This window comes from Gobius niger (genome assembly GCF_951799975.1).
Source record: "Gobius niger genome assembly, chromosome: 13".
Lineage (NCBI taxonomy): Eukaryota > Metazoa > Chordata > Actinopteri > Gobiiformes > Gobiidae > Gobius > Gobius niger.
The window spans coordinates 18,289,094-18,311,484 of NC_136864.1; the positions used below are offsets into that span (position 1 = coordinate 18,289,094).

The 22,391-nt window shown below is 39.9% G+C and overlaps 1 protein-coding gene across 1 annotated transcript; it reads right to left on the minus strand.

The window, feature by feature from the left end:
• Window positions 1-5,230: 5,230 nt before the first annotated feature.
• Window positions 5,231-13,212, minus strand: LOC306972122 (ceramide synthase 2-like). The gene is made up of 11 exons (XM_079568604.1): window positions 13,050-13,212; window positions 12,415-12,600; window positions 11,113-11,230; window positions 10,554-10,672; window positions 9,841-9,898; window positions 9,439-9,489; window positions 9,134-9,226; window positions 8,021-8,149; window positions 6,938-7,047; window positions 6,700-6,853; window positions 5,231-5,697 (listed from the first exon to the last, which is right to left on the minus strand). The coding sequence occupies exons 2-11, from the start codon at window positions 12,582-12,584 to the stop codon at window positions 5,491-5,493; spliced, it is 1,209 nt and encodes a 402-aa protein (XP_079424730.1). The 5' UTR covers window positions 12,585-12,600; window positions 13,050-13,212; the 3' UTR covers window positions 5,231-5,490.
• Window positions 13,213-22,391: the final 9,179 nt, after the last annotated feature.

Here is a 22,391-nt window from a genome sequence, read left to right on the forward strand (position 1 = left end):
ATGGTTACGTTTTCATGCATTTAGCTGTATGAGTGGCTTGACAAGAGAAGCTGTTGATGTCACAATGCACACATATTAAAGTTTGACCTTTGCATAGTCCTATAAACTATTCTCAAAATGTTTTCAAATTTAGACACTATTTCTTTCTTTGATGCATCTGCACAACCCCCTTGTTCAGTTATTTAAATTCTTGCACATTTTGTTATTTTTGCCACAGTTTGTTGCTTTGTCATGAGAGCAGCGACTTACTTTATTGCAGGGCGCTGATTTATTTCCTGGATTTTTGTTGGGTGTCCAGCTCATTTTTAGTGTCCATCACGAGATATACTGTGTCTATTCCACCGCCATTGATTTATGAGAGTACCGTAAGCAAAAAAGGGTGGCTTGTGTTCAGAGGTGGGTCGTAGAGCCACTATTGTTTCTCAAGAAAGAGTCATTTTAGTGGAGATGTCAAATGCAGCAACACAAAACACTACTTAACCCTTTAATAGTTTGCCCAACCGTTTGGTAGAGCCCACTTTATCAAATCATGTGTTATTTCTAATTCTGCCTATCACTACCATTCGGTTCAAGTTTGTAATACTCAGAATATCCACTTTGGACTTGTATAGGTTGGGGTTGGACTAGTTAGTGCTGGTTTATGCTAGTTTAGAGTAGGTTCGGGCCTGTTCCGACCTAGTTTGGACCGGTTTAGAGCAGTTTTGGAATGGTTTGGACTGGTTTAGAGCATGTTTGCACCAGTTTAGACCGGGTTTGGACCAGTTTAGACCAGTTTTGGACCGGTTTAGAGAAGTTTTAGACTGGTTTAGGCCTGGTTTGGACCAGTTGAGTCCAGGTTTGGACCAGGTTTGGATCAGGTTTAAGCTGATTTTGACAGGTTTAGAGCTGTTTTTCACTGGTTTAGATGAGGTTTCAATTGGTTTCGACAAGGTTTAGATCAGGTCTGGCTGGACTGGTGTGTGCCGGTTTAGATCAGGTTTGGACTGGTAACTCAGAGGTCTATCAAAAACATGAATAAACATGAACTAATAACATTGATGTTTGTCCTCCAAATGCTTAGATAACACTAAAAAGGGTGTAGGGAGTAACATTAAAGGGTTCAGCGATTAGTGACGGTTTAAGCGTTGTATAAAATGCTTAGAGAGCGGTCTTTACTCTGCTTTACTCGAGATACAAACAATTATCAGCCACTTCCTACAACTATAACCTAATGAAGTCCTGCCTGAGACCTGCAAGAGGAAGTGGCTGTCCCTGCGTTGCCCTCTGCCTGTTCTCATGTTGTAAATTAAATCAGAGGAGAACATTTTGTGTCCTTCCCATGACCACAGGCACACAGAGCCAGGAGTGATGTGGAGCAGTTGTAACACACAGATACAAGCATTTACTGCAGACAGCTGTGATAAGAGCCTCAGCCATGGAGTTTATATAAGTTTTAGGTCCAATGTTCATGGAATAAATGGCTATTTTTGTTTATGTATAGCCTGAAGTCAGTGCTATCTCTGTCTCTCCTGAATGTAGAACAAGACACCAATGAGCGAAAAGTAATATGGGCCTATTTTAAGCTGTTTAACATTGTTGTGTTGCTGAGACTGTCACACTGCTACAGCCTCATCCCTGCAGCCCACAGATCTAATAACCCATTTAAGTATTTTACTAAGACCCTACAACCCATGAAATAACTCCCCCCCCTCCTTGTACAAACATCTGAATGGGAGCGCCTGACTCTAGTCTAGACCCTTTCAAAAGTGGCCAGCCATAACTGTAGTAACAAGCTCTCTCCTCAGCATTACATCCACTTGAAGTTTGATGATTAATCGACCAAAACCAGAGATGTCTGAACATCCCGCTACGTCCCGCAGGCTCCTCCAGGAAGTCCCAACATGTTGCTAAAACTTTCAACTTTCCTCATTATAAAGCAGATTACATAACTGTTAATAATGGCCTGGGGGAGTTCAGAAGGAGCGAAACACAATTATAATGTCCACATACAAATCAAAGTCAGAGAACAATTGCGTTTGTGTCTCTGTAGTATCTATGAAAACGTTCTTATCAGTCTGTTGGTTTTTGAGGAGGACTTGGGGAAACTCTGCTGATATGGCTCGTGACTACAGACAAAAGCACGGTTGTTTGGCCAGTGAGCACTACATACATTTACAAAACCATATATGTCAGGGAAGGGGCCGTCATTGGACACATGTTAGTGGTATAGGCTATGTTCAACAGATGGTTTTGCAAATTTGATATTCACTGACTCACTGACTCATTGACTCACTCACTCACTCACTCACTGACTCACTCACTCACTCACTCACTCACTCAATAGACCAAACTCTCATCGGTCTTTACTGTGCTGTTAGAGCTTTGGTATCAGCATCGAGACGCGATTAAACATCTCGACGTGGAATTGTCTGTTTATTTGAGAAGTATGCAGACATACAGGATATTAAGCCTGCAAGGAGTAAATAGGCCACAGACAAATGTAACTATCAAACACTTTTGGAGAGTGACTGTTGGACTGTGCGCAGCAAACAATGGTTCAGGCTTTTACTTTATCATCAAAACGGGCATCGAGCCTCTTGAGCTGCAAAGACACTTTATTCTTTATTCTTTATTCTTTATTAGGATCCCCATTAGCGCCCAAAAGTGGTTGCTAGTCTTCCTGGGGTCCTGACACAATATAAAATTACAAAACAATTAAAATAGAATACATGAATGTTACACATTTCATATAATCATACAACCTTATAGGACACATATAAAACACGGTGACTATGCTCACATGTACTGAGCTAATTGACCTTTTACCTTGCCTTTACCTTTTTACCTTTTTACACTTGGAGATGATATTTCAACACACTTACAGATAATGACTTTAGCATTTTTTATATATACCTATTATGTTTGTACATGTAGAAACCGCAAAGTGCAGCTAAAATGTAACTCAAGAAGTGCATGTAGAAAGATATGGCTGGCTATGTGTGGTTCTAGTTATTGCTGTGGTAATAATTAATGTATGACATAAAGAAATGTTTACAAAGCATTGTTTTCACAACTCTCAGATAGAATATTGTTGTTTTAAATCTGTTTCTTTTTAAGTGGTGAATGCTTTCCTCTGGGGTGTTTTTCTGGATTTGGATGTTTCATGATCTGATCCATGTGCCTGCCACGTGGAGAACTGACTGCTGAAAATCTTACTGACAAATGATACCCAATAATTCATCCCAGTGTTTCAAGGCTTTTAATCCGCTGTAAATGGTTTGAGACGGGGGAAATAACAAACAATATTACCTGTATGTTAAAAGTTCAGAACAGCTTATACTAAAAGAGTGATGTTTTAGTGTAAGTTTGTATATGATCCTTTAGGTCATATACAAAAGGAGAAGACAGAAAGGACACTGCTACTCCACTATGAACTGAACATGATTTAAAAACATAATTCCTTTTTGTCATCTTTAAAATCCTCAATGTGACAATATGTCCTTTATTTGTGCAAAATGTGGAGTCTTGTTGTTTCCAGCAGAGTTTTGTTAGTTTGTTGAGTGTCTCCTTATCACGTTCAGCTGTGGCAGAACTGGACGCCCGTTGTCCTTTATGTCCTGTCACACAACGCTTTACATCATCAGTTTATTAGACATAGACACGTTGAGCACTGACGGCTAATGCAGCAAAAAAAAAAAGTGTACCCAAAATATTTTTAGGCCTATGAAATATATGGGTGGGGGAAAAAACATGTAAATTTGAAATAGCATTAAAAAAAAAACGTAACGTAAAGGAACAGGCCACCGTTTTTCCATACTGAGATATGCTCTTACCTGAGTTTAGACGAGTTGATACGTACCTGTCTGATCTTGTGGTCCGTGGAAGAGCTTCACCCCATTTGGAGCTATAGGAATACATTGGGAGAGGGCAAATGCCAACAACATCTTTGGTCGTTTTGTGTGACTGAGCGCACGCGTAAAGACCAGACAGGTACGCATCGTCTCGTCTAAGCTCAGCCAAAAACATCTCCGTATGGAAAAATGGTGGCCTGTTCCTTTAATATAGACCAGTCAAATGCATTCTTATGAAATAGAATATCAGGAATGTAGATGTTATGATAATCTAATAGAAGAAAAAGTATAATTTATCATATCAAATTCGGCAACTTATTTGTGGGGAAGAAAATTAGACCATCATTGTCTCTTCGCTTCCCAATAGTATTACTCATAGTCTGCAAGCAAAGCACACTTCTTTTTTTTTAGATGCTTTGAGCAGAGTAGCTAAACATGGCTGCGTTTAATAACGAGGAGTCACATGCACAGGAGAACTTCAGACCACAGTTTTAATAGCATCGTTCAAATCGTGTTTTCATTCGCGAGAGGGTGCACAAAATGATTTCACAACTGTCTCAAAACCATAAGCGCGAAAACGAGTGTAACGGCTCCCCCTAGTGGGCAGTTTATATTGCAACCACAGAAACGCGACACAATGTGAAACGTCAGGCAAAGCTACATGTCCACCAGGTGGCGTCAAATGTACGACAGAGGAATTGTTCAGAACTTCAGAGGGGCACCTGGGATGGAAACATGGGCCCAGAGCTTTATCTGGTCACACTGTCCACTCATAAGTGAGAGTATTTGACCAAATTACATGGTTAAAAATGATCAAATATCACAAAGAAAAGGAGTGCATGTGCATAAAACACTCCCATTTCAGTTCATTTGTTTAAAATAAATGCTTATTGCCAATCTTTTTTTTTTTTCCACTTTTTTTTCCTGATGATTGTGCAGACCATCAATATTATATTTATGTAATCAATCCGTCGTCATTAATCCTCAAAACTTTGATCTAGCTGCTTCTTCTTTTTTCCTAATAGACAAATGCACAGCCACCACAGGGTAATTGAATGTAATGCCATGTAATAAATAGTGTAGCCAAAAGCTTAATGTGCAGATAATGTTATATTTTCTGAACACTGAGGCTCACATTGGTGACTTAGGCACAAAGGCAAAGCGTGGAATAACTATTTTCATTGTTTCACATGCAGAGTCCATCCCTTAAGTGCTGACAAGATTACGGCATTCTTGGATGTGTGGTTGAGCAGTTTCCACAGGCTCAGAGAGAACAATAAATAGGTTGCATTCACGCGGCATCGGACCATTCTGAAGAGCATTTAATGATGCATCTGCTGCTTCTCTGTTGACTGTGTGTTATGTTATTGTTGACTTGCAAGCAGTTCTTCTGTTTGGTAAAATCATATTTGCAAAGCCCGTGTGGCAATTGTCTTTGTGATAATCGGGCTTCACAAAAAAACAAATTCATTGATATAATGTAATGAACACAACCTATTTGTTCACTTTGGCCTTTGTACGAAACAACAAATCAGATGTGACCTTTTTATAACCAGAGCATGAGTGACATGAAATATGTGTGATCATCACGTGGCATTCATCTCAAACAGTATCAAAGAGTCTCTATGGCTTTATTTTTAGATCCAAACCAGTGCAATTGTTACTGGGCTTTCCTCATCCGGTCGGCTGCAGACGCTCTGTGGTTGGTTAAGTTGTTTAGGACACAGTTGTTGGTCAGCACAGACAGCTTGGAGTTGAGACTGTCTTTACTTCTGTCCCAGCAGCAGTTGTCGTCCTGATCCAAACGTTCCTCTTTATCGTCCTCGTCAAGTTCACTTTCATCGTCGCTGCGCTCATCCTTCTCCAGCTGGAAAGAGGATTTAAGATGTTTCACATGAAATACTGGTTATATTAAAAAGGCTCACAATATTGCGTCAGCATGTAGGCTCACAATATTGTTGTGAACTTTTGACTTGACTTCAAAAGAAAAAAGAAAAAGTAAAACTATAAAGACCAGGATTCTTCATCATTTTAGAGAGGATACCATGAAGAATTGACAGTTATTAAACCATTTTGTTAGTCTATATCTTTTACATAATAGCAATAATATTAAAACGAGGACATTGATAAATTTGGGGTTCCCAGACCTTCTGATAAACTAGAAGCTTGTTATAATTAGAGTAAAGGGATGTCATTGTAATGTATTTATAATGATCTATTGTCCTTTAAAGGCACACTGTGTAACATTTTGGATTGTACTGTTACAGGAATAAAAGCATGCTCCTAAAAGGCAGTTCGACGCCGAGAATTATATTTTCGCAGTGGGTAATCAAAGAATGGAAAAGGACTTATTCAAATGTCATATTTGGCTGCCTTTAGTCAACATCTCCATGGAGACGAGCTGGCGACGTCCCGTTCCCAGGAAAGTTACAGTCAGGTCTGAGGAGTGGTGAACCGCCACAGCAAACACACATTTTTAGGTCTCTACCAACAAATATCTGTAATAAAATAAATGCTTGTCTTTTATTGTATTTATTGGGTGAATGTTACGCGGTGTGGCTTTAAAATGTCTATTACCACCAAAATGTGTAAATGGACTTTTTTTTTTTTACATGTTTTACCCTATTTGTATTTATTATGCTTGATGCATCTGGACCTCACTGTCTTATTGAACATTTCTTTTTTTGTTGATATTGTTGCCATTGTTCACAGAGTTTGCAGTTCCTTAACAAAATGACATGCATTATAATAAATAATACATTTATTTGTTTAATTTTGAATACATTTAAAAAAAAAACATGCAACTGTAGTGTTCTTTAAGCACAAAGAAAAGACTACAATACCGGGTTAGGACTGAACATTCCCTCACCTTGCCTTTGAGGAATTTATAGATCATTCTCAGGATTAAACCGGCCCAGAAGACATGAAGAGCCTGTAGTACCATCAGGAGCACGTTGAAAAAGTAGTACCCAAAAAAGGGCTCAAAGACGTCCATGGAGAGAACTAGAGTGGTGTGGATGACTCTGTGAAATCAAAAGTTGGCATATGTTATTATGGGATGGCTTTTAAAGGTTTATTAATAAAAATCTCTTGTTATTGCCACTTACTTGCTTGGAAAAATGACCAGACGAGTGATGAGAAAAACAGCCGCAAAAATGACAAAAAGTGTGTCGCATGTTTTTCTCCAGCCAGTGCCATAGTTGAACATCTTAGCAGACTACAAGACATTGGAACAGACACTAAGAAAATGTAAATCTAACACACAGGCATATACTTATAACTTAAATATTTCACTATCGGGGCAAATACTACTATTATTTCAATATCCCTGGCTTTACAATTGATTGTGGTGCAGAGGGAAACCCTACGAGTTCACATAGAAAAACACGTGGGGTCTGCAGGGGAAATTGGCTCAGTGGCGCCCTCCATCGAACAGGGAACCGGAGCAGGAAAAATTCAACATAAAGGATGATGTGGAAACTGTCAAACTAGCAACTTTGGGGCAATTAGTCTCGTGGTCACAAAAAACGGGAAATGCTTTTAATTCAAACCTATTGTAAGTAGGGCTCGGGTACCGTCACAGTTGTTCCGATACCAGTACTTTAACGATACTTGGTTTTTGATACCGATACGAAAATATTCATTGTCTAGGACCAGAAAGGTTGTGAAAAATGGAAATAATTTTGGGGGAAAAATTCATGTAAATAAAGTGGAAAATGGGGAGAAAAATGGGAAAATATTAGTAATAAAAATGTTCAAAAAATACCAAAAAATTGGGGCATACATTTAATATTTTTAGTTGTGGTCTAAGCTCTTTCCTATAATTGTTTTCCACTTCTACAAGAATGTCTGGTGCATATGCCTTTAACTCAGGAAGAAGCAAAAAGCACAATCAAGGCTTTTGTGTGCAAGGCCAAGTTACAACACACCAAAGCGCTGTTTAAATCTTTTCATGTAACCGCGGCTTTTATCGACAGCTCATTAACTACAAGTAGCAGTCAGCAGGACCCGGTCATGAGATGCGTCTGTACTCTGTGGAAAGGGGATTTGCGGAGATCCCAGAGCAGATATGGGTTTTCGAGGCCTCCAGCCGTGCGTGACCCCCTGACTTTGCACCAGCACCTTTCCCCCGGAGTCAGAGTCTCTTAAGTCTTGTGCATTGACTCACAACTGAAAACAGCAAGAGGTACCTCCAGCAAGATGTCCGATGTGTCGTGAAGGAGCATGACCAATGTCCCGATGCGAATGTAGTTGGCGCAGTAGGAGAAGCTTAGTAGGAAGATTGTGGCCACATGGTGGATCACCTGTTCCCTAAAATCCTGTAGGGAACACACGATGGAATTACCAAACATTCACACCAGCCAAATACTGTTTTATTTTGGCATGAAACACGTTCACTTTAGGCACTTTGAATCACATGCTTAATCAATCATTATTTTATGCGGGTAAGACTGAAATGTAAATCCTTCTGTATTTTTCTTAGATTTCCCTGAAAACAAGTAGTGTAAAAATTACACTACAATTAAACTTAATTATTATTTTTTATTTAATTAATGTGTGTGTCGAGGCGTCCCTGTATCTGAAACAAGTATTTAACTCTCGAAACAAGTCAGGCCCAACGCTACTCCAAGACCCCTGAAGAGTCCATGCGCTTGGGCAGTGTTGGGGAGTAACTACATATATGCATTAGAATACTCATTTAGAGTAACTGTACACTGGTTAAATTATACTTTCATTTTAGAGTATTTAGAATACAGTTACTTTCCAAATATCAAGGGAATTCATCCCAGTATCAATCATTACAATTTAGCTCCATATTGCACAACATTATAAAGAAAGAACTTTAAATGCTGACCTGTTTTTCCTCCTCAAATAAAATAAACATTTGCCTCATGCCACAGTTCATACAAACACTGCACATGTGTCACATGATGCTGGATCTGCTGCTCCATTTGCCAAGAGAGTTAAAGAGTTCCTCATTAATGGTAAGTGACTTGATAACAAGTGTTCCAACAATCGTAGTCTTCATTTTTGTAATTATACCATATATATAGATAAATATAATGACAATCAATGTGAAAGTATTCTAAAAGTATGCAAAGTATTCAGAATACAGTACAGTGATTAGACAAAGTAACAGAATATGTTACAAAACACATTTTAAGGCAAGTATTCAGTATTCAGCAACTAACTAACACTGCGCTTGGGTGATGTTGCAATAAAAAGGACTCACATACAATTGCAGAATAGTTCAGAGTTTCCTCTTGTAACATTGTAAATCTCACGAGTTCTCGGATCATTACCTTCCTCTTAACATCCACCGAGATCCTGAGAAGCAGCGATTCGTAAAAGCCCAGCTCGAGCATGTAGTACCAGCAGTGGGCTCTCTCCATGGGCTACACAAAAAAACACCAGTCACTTCCACTCAAAAAAAACAGAGTTCAGGATTACTTCTTATGTGGTTATAATAAAGTCTGTCACACACCGAAAATCTGTTTTTAGCATCATACTGATAGGAAGGACGCAAATAACATGAAAACTCTATACTGTTCTTTACATGTCACAAGTTACAATGTTAGCAGAGTTGGAAACTTGTATTTGCCTTTACCTGTACAGGATATTGTCTCCAACACTCTCTGAGGTCCCAAAACCATGGTCTCTGTCAACACAACAGTCAGAATAAAGACTTTTCCAGTCATGGGCTCCATTTACAGGACTTTCCACCACTTAAAAGAAATAATATTTTGTTTTGGCCCCTTATATGTCTGTAAATCCCTATAGGCTAGTTATCATTTACCAGGATATTTATAACAAACATTAGGATGTGGTGGCAAAGTCGGTATGCAAATATTGAACAGTGTTACTAAACTACATAGGGAAGCATTTGCGGGCAAGTCCCATCAACTGAATAAACAAATGGCAGCACATTTCAACATGAGGATCTGTGCAGGAGATCCATGCGGATGTTGTAATGACGGTGTGTTGTGTTTTGTTGCTTGGTCAAACTTACATTGATCAAACAACTTAGTCCAGCAGTGAAGGCTGAAACGTAGAAAAAGAATCTCCAACTGTAACAGAAAGTATGAAGGCAATTACTGCATCTGCAAAAATGACGGGTTCAGGATGTATCAATACCACTCACTTTATTTCTATGTTCTTGAAGTTTGATACTGAACATGTTCAAATTATTATTATTTTTATTAGCGGATGTGCCTTTCTGTATCATGGGCAAATGAAAGAAAACTATTAGCTACAATATATAAGAGCAAGTGTCTGAATACTTATGCCACAATAACATTCTACTTTTTTTGTCTTCCTGAAGAGTAATCAGTATTATTAAATGAACAGAAAAGACATTGATAAGATTGTATCAGACACATTCACATAATAAACTAGACATAATTAAAAGAGGTGATCATTCTTTCTGCAGCCTCAGCTCTTTTCAAGTGCTGTATGTTTGTAACAAATCCTGTACACAACTGTTTTCTTCACAAAATATTAAAGAGGAAGAGAGTAAAGTTTAAAATGTAAGTTTTGATCCACATTTCTAAGATCTCAAGTCTTGGCAGGGATGAGTTTACAAGCACATTTCACAACTTAAATGTTTCATGTTAACTACAGCCTGGTAGTTCAGAATTGACTCACAAATGTCTGCTTTTACAATACACTTAACGGGAACAAAACAATTTAATAGTATATTATGTCTATGAAATCTAGACTCACGCAGCTTCCCCAAACTTCTTGGTCTGACATGGCCGATCCTGGTTCCTGCGGAGTCTGAACCACGTCTCGATTTGCCTCTGCGTTTTCCCACACTGTGACATCAAAATCACTATTTCTTTCTGTAGAAACAAAACACAGTTGAGACCAAAATTAAATTAAAAGTGATTAATCAAAGGGATCCTAATTTGTTTGATTGAAAGTCACATGTTGAACATTATACTCTCTTTGACTGAACTTTGTTTTTCTCATTATCTTATTTTTGTTTTTTTCCCAAAATATTCAGAAAGGGGTGAAGAAAAGAGAAACACAATTACAGAGATGAAGTATTGTATGTGTTATACCATTAATCTCCTATATCATACAGCTTCTGTGAACCTGTGCATTTCCCTTGGGGGTGCGGCTTTATCAGCAACAAGGAAGAGTTTCCATCACTGCCTCTGCCTCGACAAACAGCACAGTCTCATGAAGGAAGTTACGGTTTCAGCATTTATTAATTCAACCAGCTCAGCTCTCTGAAAACGGCAAACTTACTTCCCCTGGTTTACCGGTCTACTCTCACCTGTGTGGGCTTTCTGCTCTGCTGTGTGTAATAGGACTCCAGCTTCAGGGAGGGGGCCGCCGACATTTGTAACCTGTCCCTCACTCCCAAACATCTGCCGATGGGTGGGGCACAAAACCTGTGGAGAGGGGAACAAAGAGCAGGATAATTGTTCTGTTGTTGGTCTTTACCGTAAATACTAAATCACTCACAGAGAATATGGTGAGATCATTAAATGTAACAAACAAAATCAGATTACATAAGTGGCAAACGGCAACAAACATAGCACAGGCACGGGGACTGACAAATCCTTAAATGTGATACATGTGGCATTTTGGTTAAGCAAAATATTGTTATGACTGCAGTATTTCAACATTACAACTAACCTATCTGGTTTAATTGCTGAGAGTAGCTTCCAATTTGCTACAGATTTTTACCATATCGGTAACACTTTACATTACGGGCCGGTAAGTCCTTGGTACTTACACTGGTAATTCTAGGTACTTATTGTGGTTCTTAAAGGATACTGTAGTGAGAATTACAAGTTATGTACTTCTAGATACAGTGGTAACTCTTAGTAATGAAGGTTGTACTTCTTGTTTTCCCTAATGCTGTTTTATGTTGTTTTATAGTCCCACAATCCTAGAAATTACATCTGTATGCAGAAGTACCACATTTACTACTTATGAATTGCTGCTGTAGTATTCTTGACTTACTAATAAGTACCGTAGATGTATCACTGAAACTACTAGAAACTATCATTTAAAGTACCAAAGTACATAGAAGTATGACCTTCATTACTAAGAGTTACCACTGTATCTCTTAGTAATGAGAGATACAGTGGTAACTCAGTGTCTCCCTAACCCCTAACCCTAATGACTAGTAATTATGACTTTTAGTACCACAATAATAACCTAGTAATTATCCTGTAATTACCACTGTAAGTACCACTGTCATTACTAGTAATTACCACTATAAGTACCATGGACTTACCGGCCCGTAATGTAAAGTGTTACCATAATATCTTTCATATTCTCTCATTGTGACTGACCCGATATCAGTAGCTCTCCAGCTCTAACCAAGAAGCTCCCCAAGGGCTTTCTACATTTCCACAAAACTTAGATGAGTCCAATTCAATTCCTGTCTTTGGCAACAACTCCGATCCAATAATGCAGTTTTTATAGATGCATTTCCTGATGATGGACTCAGGAACAAATTGAACACAATCTGTTCTCAAAGTGCTCAAAGTGTAAGTATCCTCTGTAGTTTTCATCGAAGCAGCTCACGAGAGAGTTCTGCCTAGAGCAGTGTTTTGTCGACTACCTCTCAAACAGGTAGCGCAGAGCGACGAAGCCCAAAGCCAGTGGAAGAGTGAGGAGCAGGTCGTGGGGTCTGGGGCGCTCAGAGGGGCCCAGGCCACGGTCCATGTCCTCCCAGGTCACCCCCGGTGGAAGCCACAACTCCTGCTTCCACAAATCTGGCAGCAGCTCCATTCTGCAATAAGTTGTGCTGATGAAGAGAGGGAAACAAACAAGTGATATTCATGTTGATGATTATATATAACAAATCTAAGTTCTGCTCAGAGCCTGGGAAGGAGCTTAACTTTGGAGTCGGTTGTATCATAGTGGTGACAAAGACAGCTTGCTTATTAACTTTTTTTTTTTTTTGCTTGCATTGTGTTGACCACAAAGGATCTCTGTCAGCACACACGGTTATACTGTTGTTTAATTACTTCTGCTCAGCCCGTGCTCAACGCTGAGTGCATCATGTCTGACTAGGCTGATCTCATGCTGCATTTTTAAAGCCACAAAACTTCTGGGTTTAGGGATCATGTCATAGCCTATTTCACAAGGAGACAACTGTTTCAACTCACCTCCTTCCATCAAATTCGGCGAGATGAAAACAACAATAATAAGGTGAAGTGTTGTTATAAAAAAGGTCGTATTTAGATGACTCACCTGATACAGATTTTGCTCACAACAGGACCCGTTCGGAGAGCCTGGACGGGGCTATTCTGAAACGCACCCACAATAAAGAGCGCTGTCTTGTTGTTTTTGTGCTGATGGGAGATGCGCGTTGATGCTGCTGAATCCTGGCGATAACACGGAGCCAACTGAGCGCACTTTGCCACTGTGAAGTTTCCTCCCACAGCCACGGAGAGGCGAGGCCCTTTCAAAAATAAAACCAAAGCCAAAACACACGCTCGTCCTTGTTTGTTTCCCCTCTGATTTGTTGTTGATGAAATAAAGCTGATTCATTCGACGGGTCCGTTTAATCCCACCTTTTGCTCGCGTGTGTCTGTTTGCTGAGGTTGCGACTAAGGCCAATTCATTGCCTTTTATTTTGACATGCTTCTGAGTGGATCTCGTGCATTTCCAAAGCTGTGTGTGGTGTTGCTGTTACTGGTGGCGATGAAACACAAGGGGCGTCTCCCGCTCTAATGGGCCGCTTGGACTTATGCTCCATTAAACAAGCAGCAGAAGCAATAACAACGACATTGTTTCCTTTCATTGAAATACACCCTTGGTTGGATACACAGCCACAAGTGCGAGGATAACTCTGTACTCAAAAGTTGCATCATTAGACTGACATCATGTTGTTGCTTCTTTTTGATAGCAGCCAATCATATAGGCACTGGGTAGGCCGTCACTCTGCCTATCTATTTCACTTTGTATCGACCTCTGCTGTTTACTGTTGAAGGGCACACAGCGGGGGTTCCCCACACACCCATTGTCCCAAGTTGAAATAGTGGGGGATACACCTGATGTTATACTGTCATGTAGATGGATCACTCTTCATCTTCACCATCATGTGCTAGGTTTAAAACAACAACAAACAACAACTTTTGTCTGAACTTAAAAGACAGCACTGGAGAATGGTTCATTCAAAACACACAACAGGCTCCAGGGTTTTATTTGGCTGAATTAGATAACAGGTCACCATGTTGCATTTGATCTTGGTCTTGTGACGCCATTATTTGCATAGTCCTGCATATTTCAACAACAGCATGCCTAAAGTGTTGGAATTTCCTTATCTGTTGAGACCAAGTTAATGTTGGCCAAAACTAAAAGGCTGTTTGCATGTAGTTCTTTAGAAAGGGATGGTCGTGTTTCTATTGCCCACACAGCCCGGTACCATGGTCTGGTATTGTGTATGTTGTGTTTTGCATATGAGGTTTCTTTGCATAACTTTGTGTGCATACTGAGGAGACCAACGAGGACTGTGCGCTTTGTTCTTGGTGAATTATGGTTGTCCACTGAAGCACAAACGTATCTGTTAAATTGGGGCAACAATGAGGGGTATTCAAACCATGTGTTGGAGCTGATAAACAAAGAGGGAATTCTGGAAGCAGAGAGCTGATTTTGACTTACCATAAACATAAAGTTGTTTCGAATTACTTAACAGTTTGCCACAAATGTGAAAAGTGAATACTGCACAAAAACACACTCCCTTGCACACTTATAGAAACCAGTCATGCTGTTTAGACTGAAAAGGTTCAGTTGCTGTTCACACAGTCTCCACCAGAGGTCACAATAGAGCGCGGCAGATATGCAGGGAAGGATGTAGGATGCATGTGTTCTAACACCCCATTTCATTTCAACTTAAGAGTGTTATTGGGGGACATAACACAAGCTAAGTTCTGTTGTAATATTTTTCAAAAAATTTCAATATCATGCAGAAAATCAATGTGAGCAATGTTTCCGTTTTTGGTTCATTGCCCTAAAGTGGTAAAAAATAAATACAAAAGGTATATTATATACAATATACAAAAAGGACTTGCAGGTCCCACGGGGTGCTGGTATTCAGGAGACGTTGTGCTTTATGATATTGATGTTTGAAGGATCACACCTGTCATAGGCAAGAGCTTTTGTAATGTGATTGTGCTTTTTTTTTTTTTTGCTTTAGTGGGAGGGGTCAGTCGCCACCAATACCATTTGCCTAAAGATTTGACTAAAGACAACCCTCAGCCACATATACATAGTCCTAAAGTTTATTGGTTCTTTTGTTACTGTAAGTTATAATAGGTGCAACGGGCATATCCAAATATGGACAAAACAAATTCACTTTAGGTTTAAGTATGATCAAATATGGTGCCTGTCTTTTTCATGCTGTAATTTCACTAAATTCACTACATCCTCCAAAACCAACACATATGTCATCACTTAGCACAATTATTCACCAATAAAATGTGGGAGTTTCGTTAACTTACTATGGTCAGTTTTCAGGTTATGTAAAGAAATGTACCATGAATTTAGCCAGACTTGGAGTTTTTTCAAACCTCAGAGAAAACAGGAAGTTGAGAGCATGACCGGTCTCTGCTGACTGGTCAAATGCCACAGTAGTGGGATCTGTGATGTAGGGTGATCTCTTCTGATTGGCTGAGGGAGGACTACATGCTTCTTAACCTGACTGATGTGCACTAGGGAGGCCATGTGTAAAGTGTGCGGAAATTACCAAAAGTAGTCACTTTCCCTATAAAGGGTTAACTACTGGAGGCCTGCACTAACACTAACTCTATTGGGGACTGGGATTGAGGTGACTGAGGATTGTGGAAGTAGTAGAAGTAACAGGAGTCAGCCGTAGGCCCTGGCAACCCAAAGTGAGCAGCTCATTCTGGTTTCTGATAAGATATTTGGCTTTAGAATCAACACTTTCTTTTATACAATATTTTTTTTACGGTATGTTGTACATCTCCAACCAGTAGCTTGAGAGAGCTGTTCATAAATATATCATATGCACTACCTTTTAAACTGGGAAAAACTCCATGTAGTAGCCTATCGTTTTTAAGCCCAGCTCGTTGTTCTTTCTTTTAGTCTGTCCACCGTGAATGGGCAATGGACGTGGCCATATCTCGTGAAGTGGCAGACGGCTCATCCTCGTCTCTTTACGAGGCCTCCATTGATTCTTCGATTGATCTCATTTTCTGCTAGTATTGCTGATGTAACTGAAGGGCTGTGCAAATAGTTTAGGCACATTCTATCATCATTCTATCCATCCTAATACGACATACTCGGCAGGCACACTGTTTGATAATATGAAGAGAAAATGATTAGACTTTTAAGATAATACACAACTTTTAATGCACAGTAAAAATCAACACTGGTGCAACATCCACGAAGAGGAAAATATCAAAGAGAAACAACATTTGGCCCTTTACCTGACATTTTTCATGCAAACTTGTTTTGTCCTTTGGGAATTGTAAAAGTGTGCATTTGTGCGCTGTGAACTGGGATGCTAGGTATAGGGCCTTTGAAAAATACTGAAAAATCACAAAATATTGTAATAAAATAATGTTTTTTATTTTCTACAGGCACTGTTTTGGCTGGTGAATGAGGACAAAAGGTAAGAATGGATTAGGAGTGGAATTGGCACCCGTTCTTTCATTATCATACCTTGATATGACACAGATTTTATCCCACTAAGCCTCTTAAAGGGATAGGTAAATAAGCCTCTCTCATCTGTTAGAAATTCACAAAGCTGAATAGGAATTGAAAAATAGCGGCTAAAGCTTCATTAAAGAGTTTTTTTGATCTTTCTTTCCTTCTTTTCTTTTTTACTTCTACCTGAGAAGCCTTTTATAGTGTCAAAGTCTACACAGAATGGCTTATTTAGTTACCGACATGGTGTGCTGATTATATTGCATGTTTACACAGTGCTTTTCATTAATAAACAGCCTGTCAAATCAGCATCAGTGCTTCAACATGGAGAAACCGGTTATGGCAATATCGCATTGCAGAAACACAATATGCACTCATATTTGAACACTTCTCCATCCAGACTGTGGAGTCACTTCAACAAAAAAGTGGAGAAAAAAGTAAAGTGCATTATATTAATTACTGTCTATAGGTCAAAAACAAGTCATATCAAATATTAATAATTTACAAACAAGAACAGTATTGAAATCTGTCATAACACTGACATTGAACAAACAGATGTGATATCCAAACTTTCAAAATGTCCTCCGTTAATAGGATTGAACTCCAAACCAGATATTTCTCCACAAATCGCCTTTCAAGGATAATCTTGGTTTTGCCGTAAAGTCACTTAGTCTTATTCTCTCTACATTTTTGTCTGAAACTCATCACATCATTTGCTTGTCATTTAATTCCATGGCTCGACCAGAATCCACAAACAAACTCGCACTGCTGCCATTAAAGGAACAGGCCACCGTTTTTCCATACTGAGATATGTTCTTACCTGAGCTTTGACGAGTTGAACTTTGTGCGTGCCCGTGGAAGAGCTTGGTTGCTTCTAACTTAGACGTAGGGGGGGGGGCATAGGAATACATTGGGAGAGTCCAAATGCTAGCAACATCTTTGGTCGTTTTGCGTGACTGAGGGCACGCACAAAGACCAGACAGGTACGCATCAACTCGTCTATGCTCAGGCAAGAACATATATCAGTATGGAAAAACGGTGGCCTGTTCCTTTAATGTTAGGGTTAATGCTTTCCTTCTCTTCAGAACATGTGCGTATCTTCTCTACACCAGAGCATAGTCAAACTGTCCCCGGTCAAACCCCTCCTTGTGGTCGGTCCATGAAGACGCTGGCATGCTGCTGTAGGGGTCCAGGAGTATTCGGACACATCGCACCATGAGGAACAGCAGCAGTAGCACCAAGAGACCTACAAAACAGAACGCCGTGCCCTGCTCGCCGTGCCCTTCTGCCATGTGCAGACCCCTGTGGAACGGAGGCGGCGCTGGAGAAGAGAGCTCATAGTCCACCACCCAGTAGTTTGTGTCATCCATACTGAGAAGTCACTGGTTGCTCGTACAAGACAAGCAGCAGTTTTGTGATGCTAACATAAAGACTTTAACCCACATTGCCGTCATAGAATGATTCCCTAATTTATCTTGAATAAAACTTAAAAAGAAAAAAAAGGAAGTGACCGACTTGTCCTTATCAACTGTCAACCAGTCTGATCTTCACCCCCACAATGAAGTCATCTTCACGGTCAACATTTATCAATATTTTCTGTGTCACTAAATGGCAAATTCTTTTGACAGACGGGGCTCCTCGGTGCTGACAAATTGAGGTCAAGTCTGAATGGATAAAGCTCAGTTGTCCACGATTGTGCTTCAATTTGTTGAAGTACTCCAGCTAATGTTTTTATAGTGTTCTTTACTGAGGCTCGCTTTACCGGCCGAAGTTTCAGCAACCATTCGGTGTTAAGTGGAAGGGCTTTAGTTGTTGATCCACTGATATCTAGAAGAGAAACATACAACACAACGTGAGGCAGTGTGGTGAGATGCTGACAGAGCTGGAATGTGAGTGATTCAGGGGGTTCAGGACTGGACAAGGGGAACATATCAAGGCATATGGATTTTTACTCTTTTAGAGCTTCACTCGTGTGGTTCATGTGTGGTCAGCAGGCGAGCGAGTAGAAATGCACTTGCACTTTCGACATCATTGCATAACCTCACACTTTCCTAACCCACCTACCAAGCCCAAGTGGCAATTCTGAGCAGAGATGCCCAGACTATCCACAGACCCTTCCTCCAGCTGTTCAGGGGGGATCCTGAGGCAACACCAAGTCAGCTCAGAGACACAGTCCCTGGGAAGACACAGTGTCCTGGGTCTTCCCGGGAACCTCCTCCTAATCGTACATGCCCAGGACACCTCTCGTGGAAGTAACCAGGAAGCATCGGAAACACATGCCCGAGACACCTCAGCTGGCTCCTCTCAACTTGAAGGAGTAGTAGCTCAACTCCGAGTTCCTCACACTCACCCTCTAGGGGTTCACCCAGACGCCCTGCGAAGGAAACTCATTGCGGCCACCCAAAACTTTTTGTCAAACTAGACTTCAATGGAACCAAATTTTGGAAAAAATCTGACTAATATTGAGCTTCTGCACTTTTTTTTATTTACTTAAAGATATATGCATAATAGCTAAGCAACATATCAAAATGACTGACACAGTATTTATTCCACTGGAGACCTCAAAGACCCCCATGCACTGCACTCCAGCTCAGGAATGTGTGCACTGGGTAACTCCTCAGTCAGCATGTTCTATTCCAGGGTTTTTCTCTCACAACCCTCCATCCTCCAAGAGACAGGCATTGATAGTTCGGGCTGATGGGTCTTAAAGCCTGGGCCAGGCTTTTAATGGGCAACATGAAGACATAATGAAAGAAAGTGCCTGCCTCAGTATCAATTATCAAATGGACCGAGGTCAGTGTGGACGGATCAGGTATGGCAGAGGAAGGGGCAATGGGAAAAGTTTCTTTCATATGCACACATAAAAAAGCTCAATGTGTGTTTGCTCTCATTTTTTATTTGGCCAACCTTAAAATGATTTGCTCACTAACCTCACATGTGAGGTCACCACAGCAACTCTAAGAAGATCAATTCAAGGGAAGTGACAATTTCATGCCCCATCAGTTACTGACACTAAAGAAAGTCATAAATTCCAAAAGAGTATAGTCGTAGTAATACGGCTGTACTACTTTCATAAAGTATTTGTTTTTTTTGGTAAAAATATGCCAGTAATACAAGCACACATTATTTTCAAAACTATGTCTATTGTCAGCTTGTAAAGCTATTAACCTCCGCGACATTTTTTGCCTTTGCCATTTCGTTAATGAAACGACGAGTGCGGTGTTGTAGTTTCTTTCTTTCTTTCTTTCTTTCTTTCTTTCTTTCTTTCTTTCTTTCTTTCTTTCTTTCTTTCTTTCTTTCTTTCTTTTTTTTTTTTTTTACTCCAGTCAATCCAAAATCGTCTATTTACAAAATGAAAGCAAAGCGTCTAGACGAGTTTAAATCAACTCCCTAAGTCGCGGTAAAACGCGACTCGTAACTTTGTCTCAAAGTTTCCTTGCCACGCGCAGACCTCGGAGAACTTACTTGGGTCGGAGTCGATGGTTCAGCACCGCGGACAGTTCCTCGGCTCTTAGATCCTTGCGCTCCTGTGATGACAGGCTGCAGACCTGCTCCACGGGGCTTTAATAAGTTGCACATAGAGCCCGCCCCCGCGCCTCTCGCCCTTCACCAGAGTCTGTCCGCGCCTGGACGGTGCACGTAAGCTGCTGTTGGATGAGTAAAGGGCCCAAAGCCTCTGGGCGAGTGCGTTATGCAAGAGGACTTGATGGGGCAGGGACAGAGGGCCCCCTGGAGCCAAAATGACACAGCTGGTGCCATCCAGTCTCCGCAACAGAGAACAACTGCCAGTTACAAAACATTCCTGAATAATAATAATAATAACAATGATGTTATTTAATACAAAAACCTACTGATAAGCTGCATGCCTGTAGCCACAGCTGACTGGCAGAAACACACAATGGTTCTATGTGGTGACCCATGAGTTTTAATTTCTCAAGCCCATCCCCCACTTGTCCCACCACATCACATAACCTGTCCCACTTTTACTATATTTGAGGTGGTTACCATACTGCCATTCTAGGCCATGGCATTCTCTGAACACTACTGCCAGTTCAAGATGAAGGGTCATGCTCCAGGACACAACATCAGTGTTCATGAATCAAACCTTTCAGAACCTTCTGGTTTTAAGTTGGACTCAGTCAGTGATGTTTCTGTTCTCAGCATTACAAGTCTTTTAAGGAGTACAGTATACTACGAGCATTTGGTAATAATTTGTTAGTACAAAATACAAAACCACAATGAAAATAGGTTGCAGACGGTATATTGTTATTTGATTCTTGCTACTTCATTATTTACGACCAGTCGTTTACATCATTAGAATGTTACATCATCTGATACAGTTTTTAATATATAATCAAAACACTTGACCTACCTTGGCCTCTCACCTCACAAACTAACTGTGTTTATGCATAATTAAGGGGCCAATTAAAGCTCACAGATCTGTGGCATTCTCTCTGAGGCCTGTCTCCTGCCCGAGGCCCGCGGGACGTCCCTGTAGCTTTAATGAATAGTCCACTGCGTTCAGTTAGAAAACATTATCCCCTCATGCTGAGCAGTGCTCCTACATGCTCCAGCTGTGGGCATAATTGACATACAAATATTTATGGCCTGTGGGTTATGCAAAACAAGTGAAATGGAGATTTTTCAGTATAATCGTAACTGGAGCAGTTGGTCAAGGCCTTATGTGAGCCATCAGAGCTGTGAGTGCTCCTTTCGGCCATCCTGCATTACATAAGTAACCAGTAATTTAATGAATATCAATTATAGTAGTGAAAGTAGTATGTAATTTTCCACACCGATCACCTCATAAAAGAATTTCTGTATATATTTTATGAACTTTTGAAAGGATAAAATCAACTTGTCCAGGGAATGCGGGTGGAAATTAGCATTTCTTTTGCTATAACCTGTAACAAGACATCACTTCTTCTGTAGACTAATGTCATTTTTGCATCATTCCTGATCAAATAAATACAATTCAAATTCAAATAAAAGCTTTGACATTCTAAGAACCACCAGATCAAATCAGGTCTGGACTAGGGCTGAAATAGATCTACATTTAACTAACTCTAGTCTAATTTGGCCGTAAACAATGTCTATATCACACAGAAACACCTCACTTAAAGTCTAAAATTACAGAGAACCTTATTCCACCTGAAAAATCACCAGTGGCACACTACCATTGTTTGTGAAACCAATGCTTTAACACATTTATCGTGCCTTTATACATAATTCCATGTTGTTATATGATGAAGAGTTTGTAGAAATTTGAAGTGTACATAATAAACATGTGAAAGAGTCAAAGATAAAAGAGAAGTGCTTGTCCTGCGGCTCTGAACACGGTCAGGGTTGTGTTTGTGCAGCCAACCTCACACTCTGCACTACTCACTTGTGTTGTATAATGGAGTCAAAGATGGAGGGGAAAAAAAGTGTTGCATAGAGAAGTCATCCAAAAATGTTGTTTCTCACATTCATATACCCTTCATTTCTATCTTAAATTTTGCCTTAAGCAGATAAGGCAAGGCAAGTTTATTAAAATTTAAAAAAAAATTAAAAATACAATAAACAGCATTAAAACAAAATAAAAAGCATTAAAAACACAATGAAAATCAATAAAACAAATCATTCGTTACAATTACATTTTAAAAACAAAACAAACAAAAATGTCAAAGTGTTTTTATGACATTTTTTGAAGCAGTTGATTAAAGTAATAGCTTTTTTGATGCATGGCATGACTTTGCTGTTAATTTATCTACTGTGCATATTTCAGCTCCTTAAAAGTTGCTTTATTGTCTCCATCAATGCAATACTGCGTTACTGTGTAGAGTTTATCAAAGGAAACTGACTTGGGGAGGGGGCTTTGTTTGTACTGGGACAACCCCAGTCATTCATCACTGCTGACAGTGCAGTGGGATGAGGTCCACT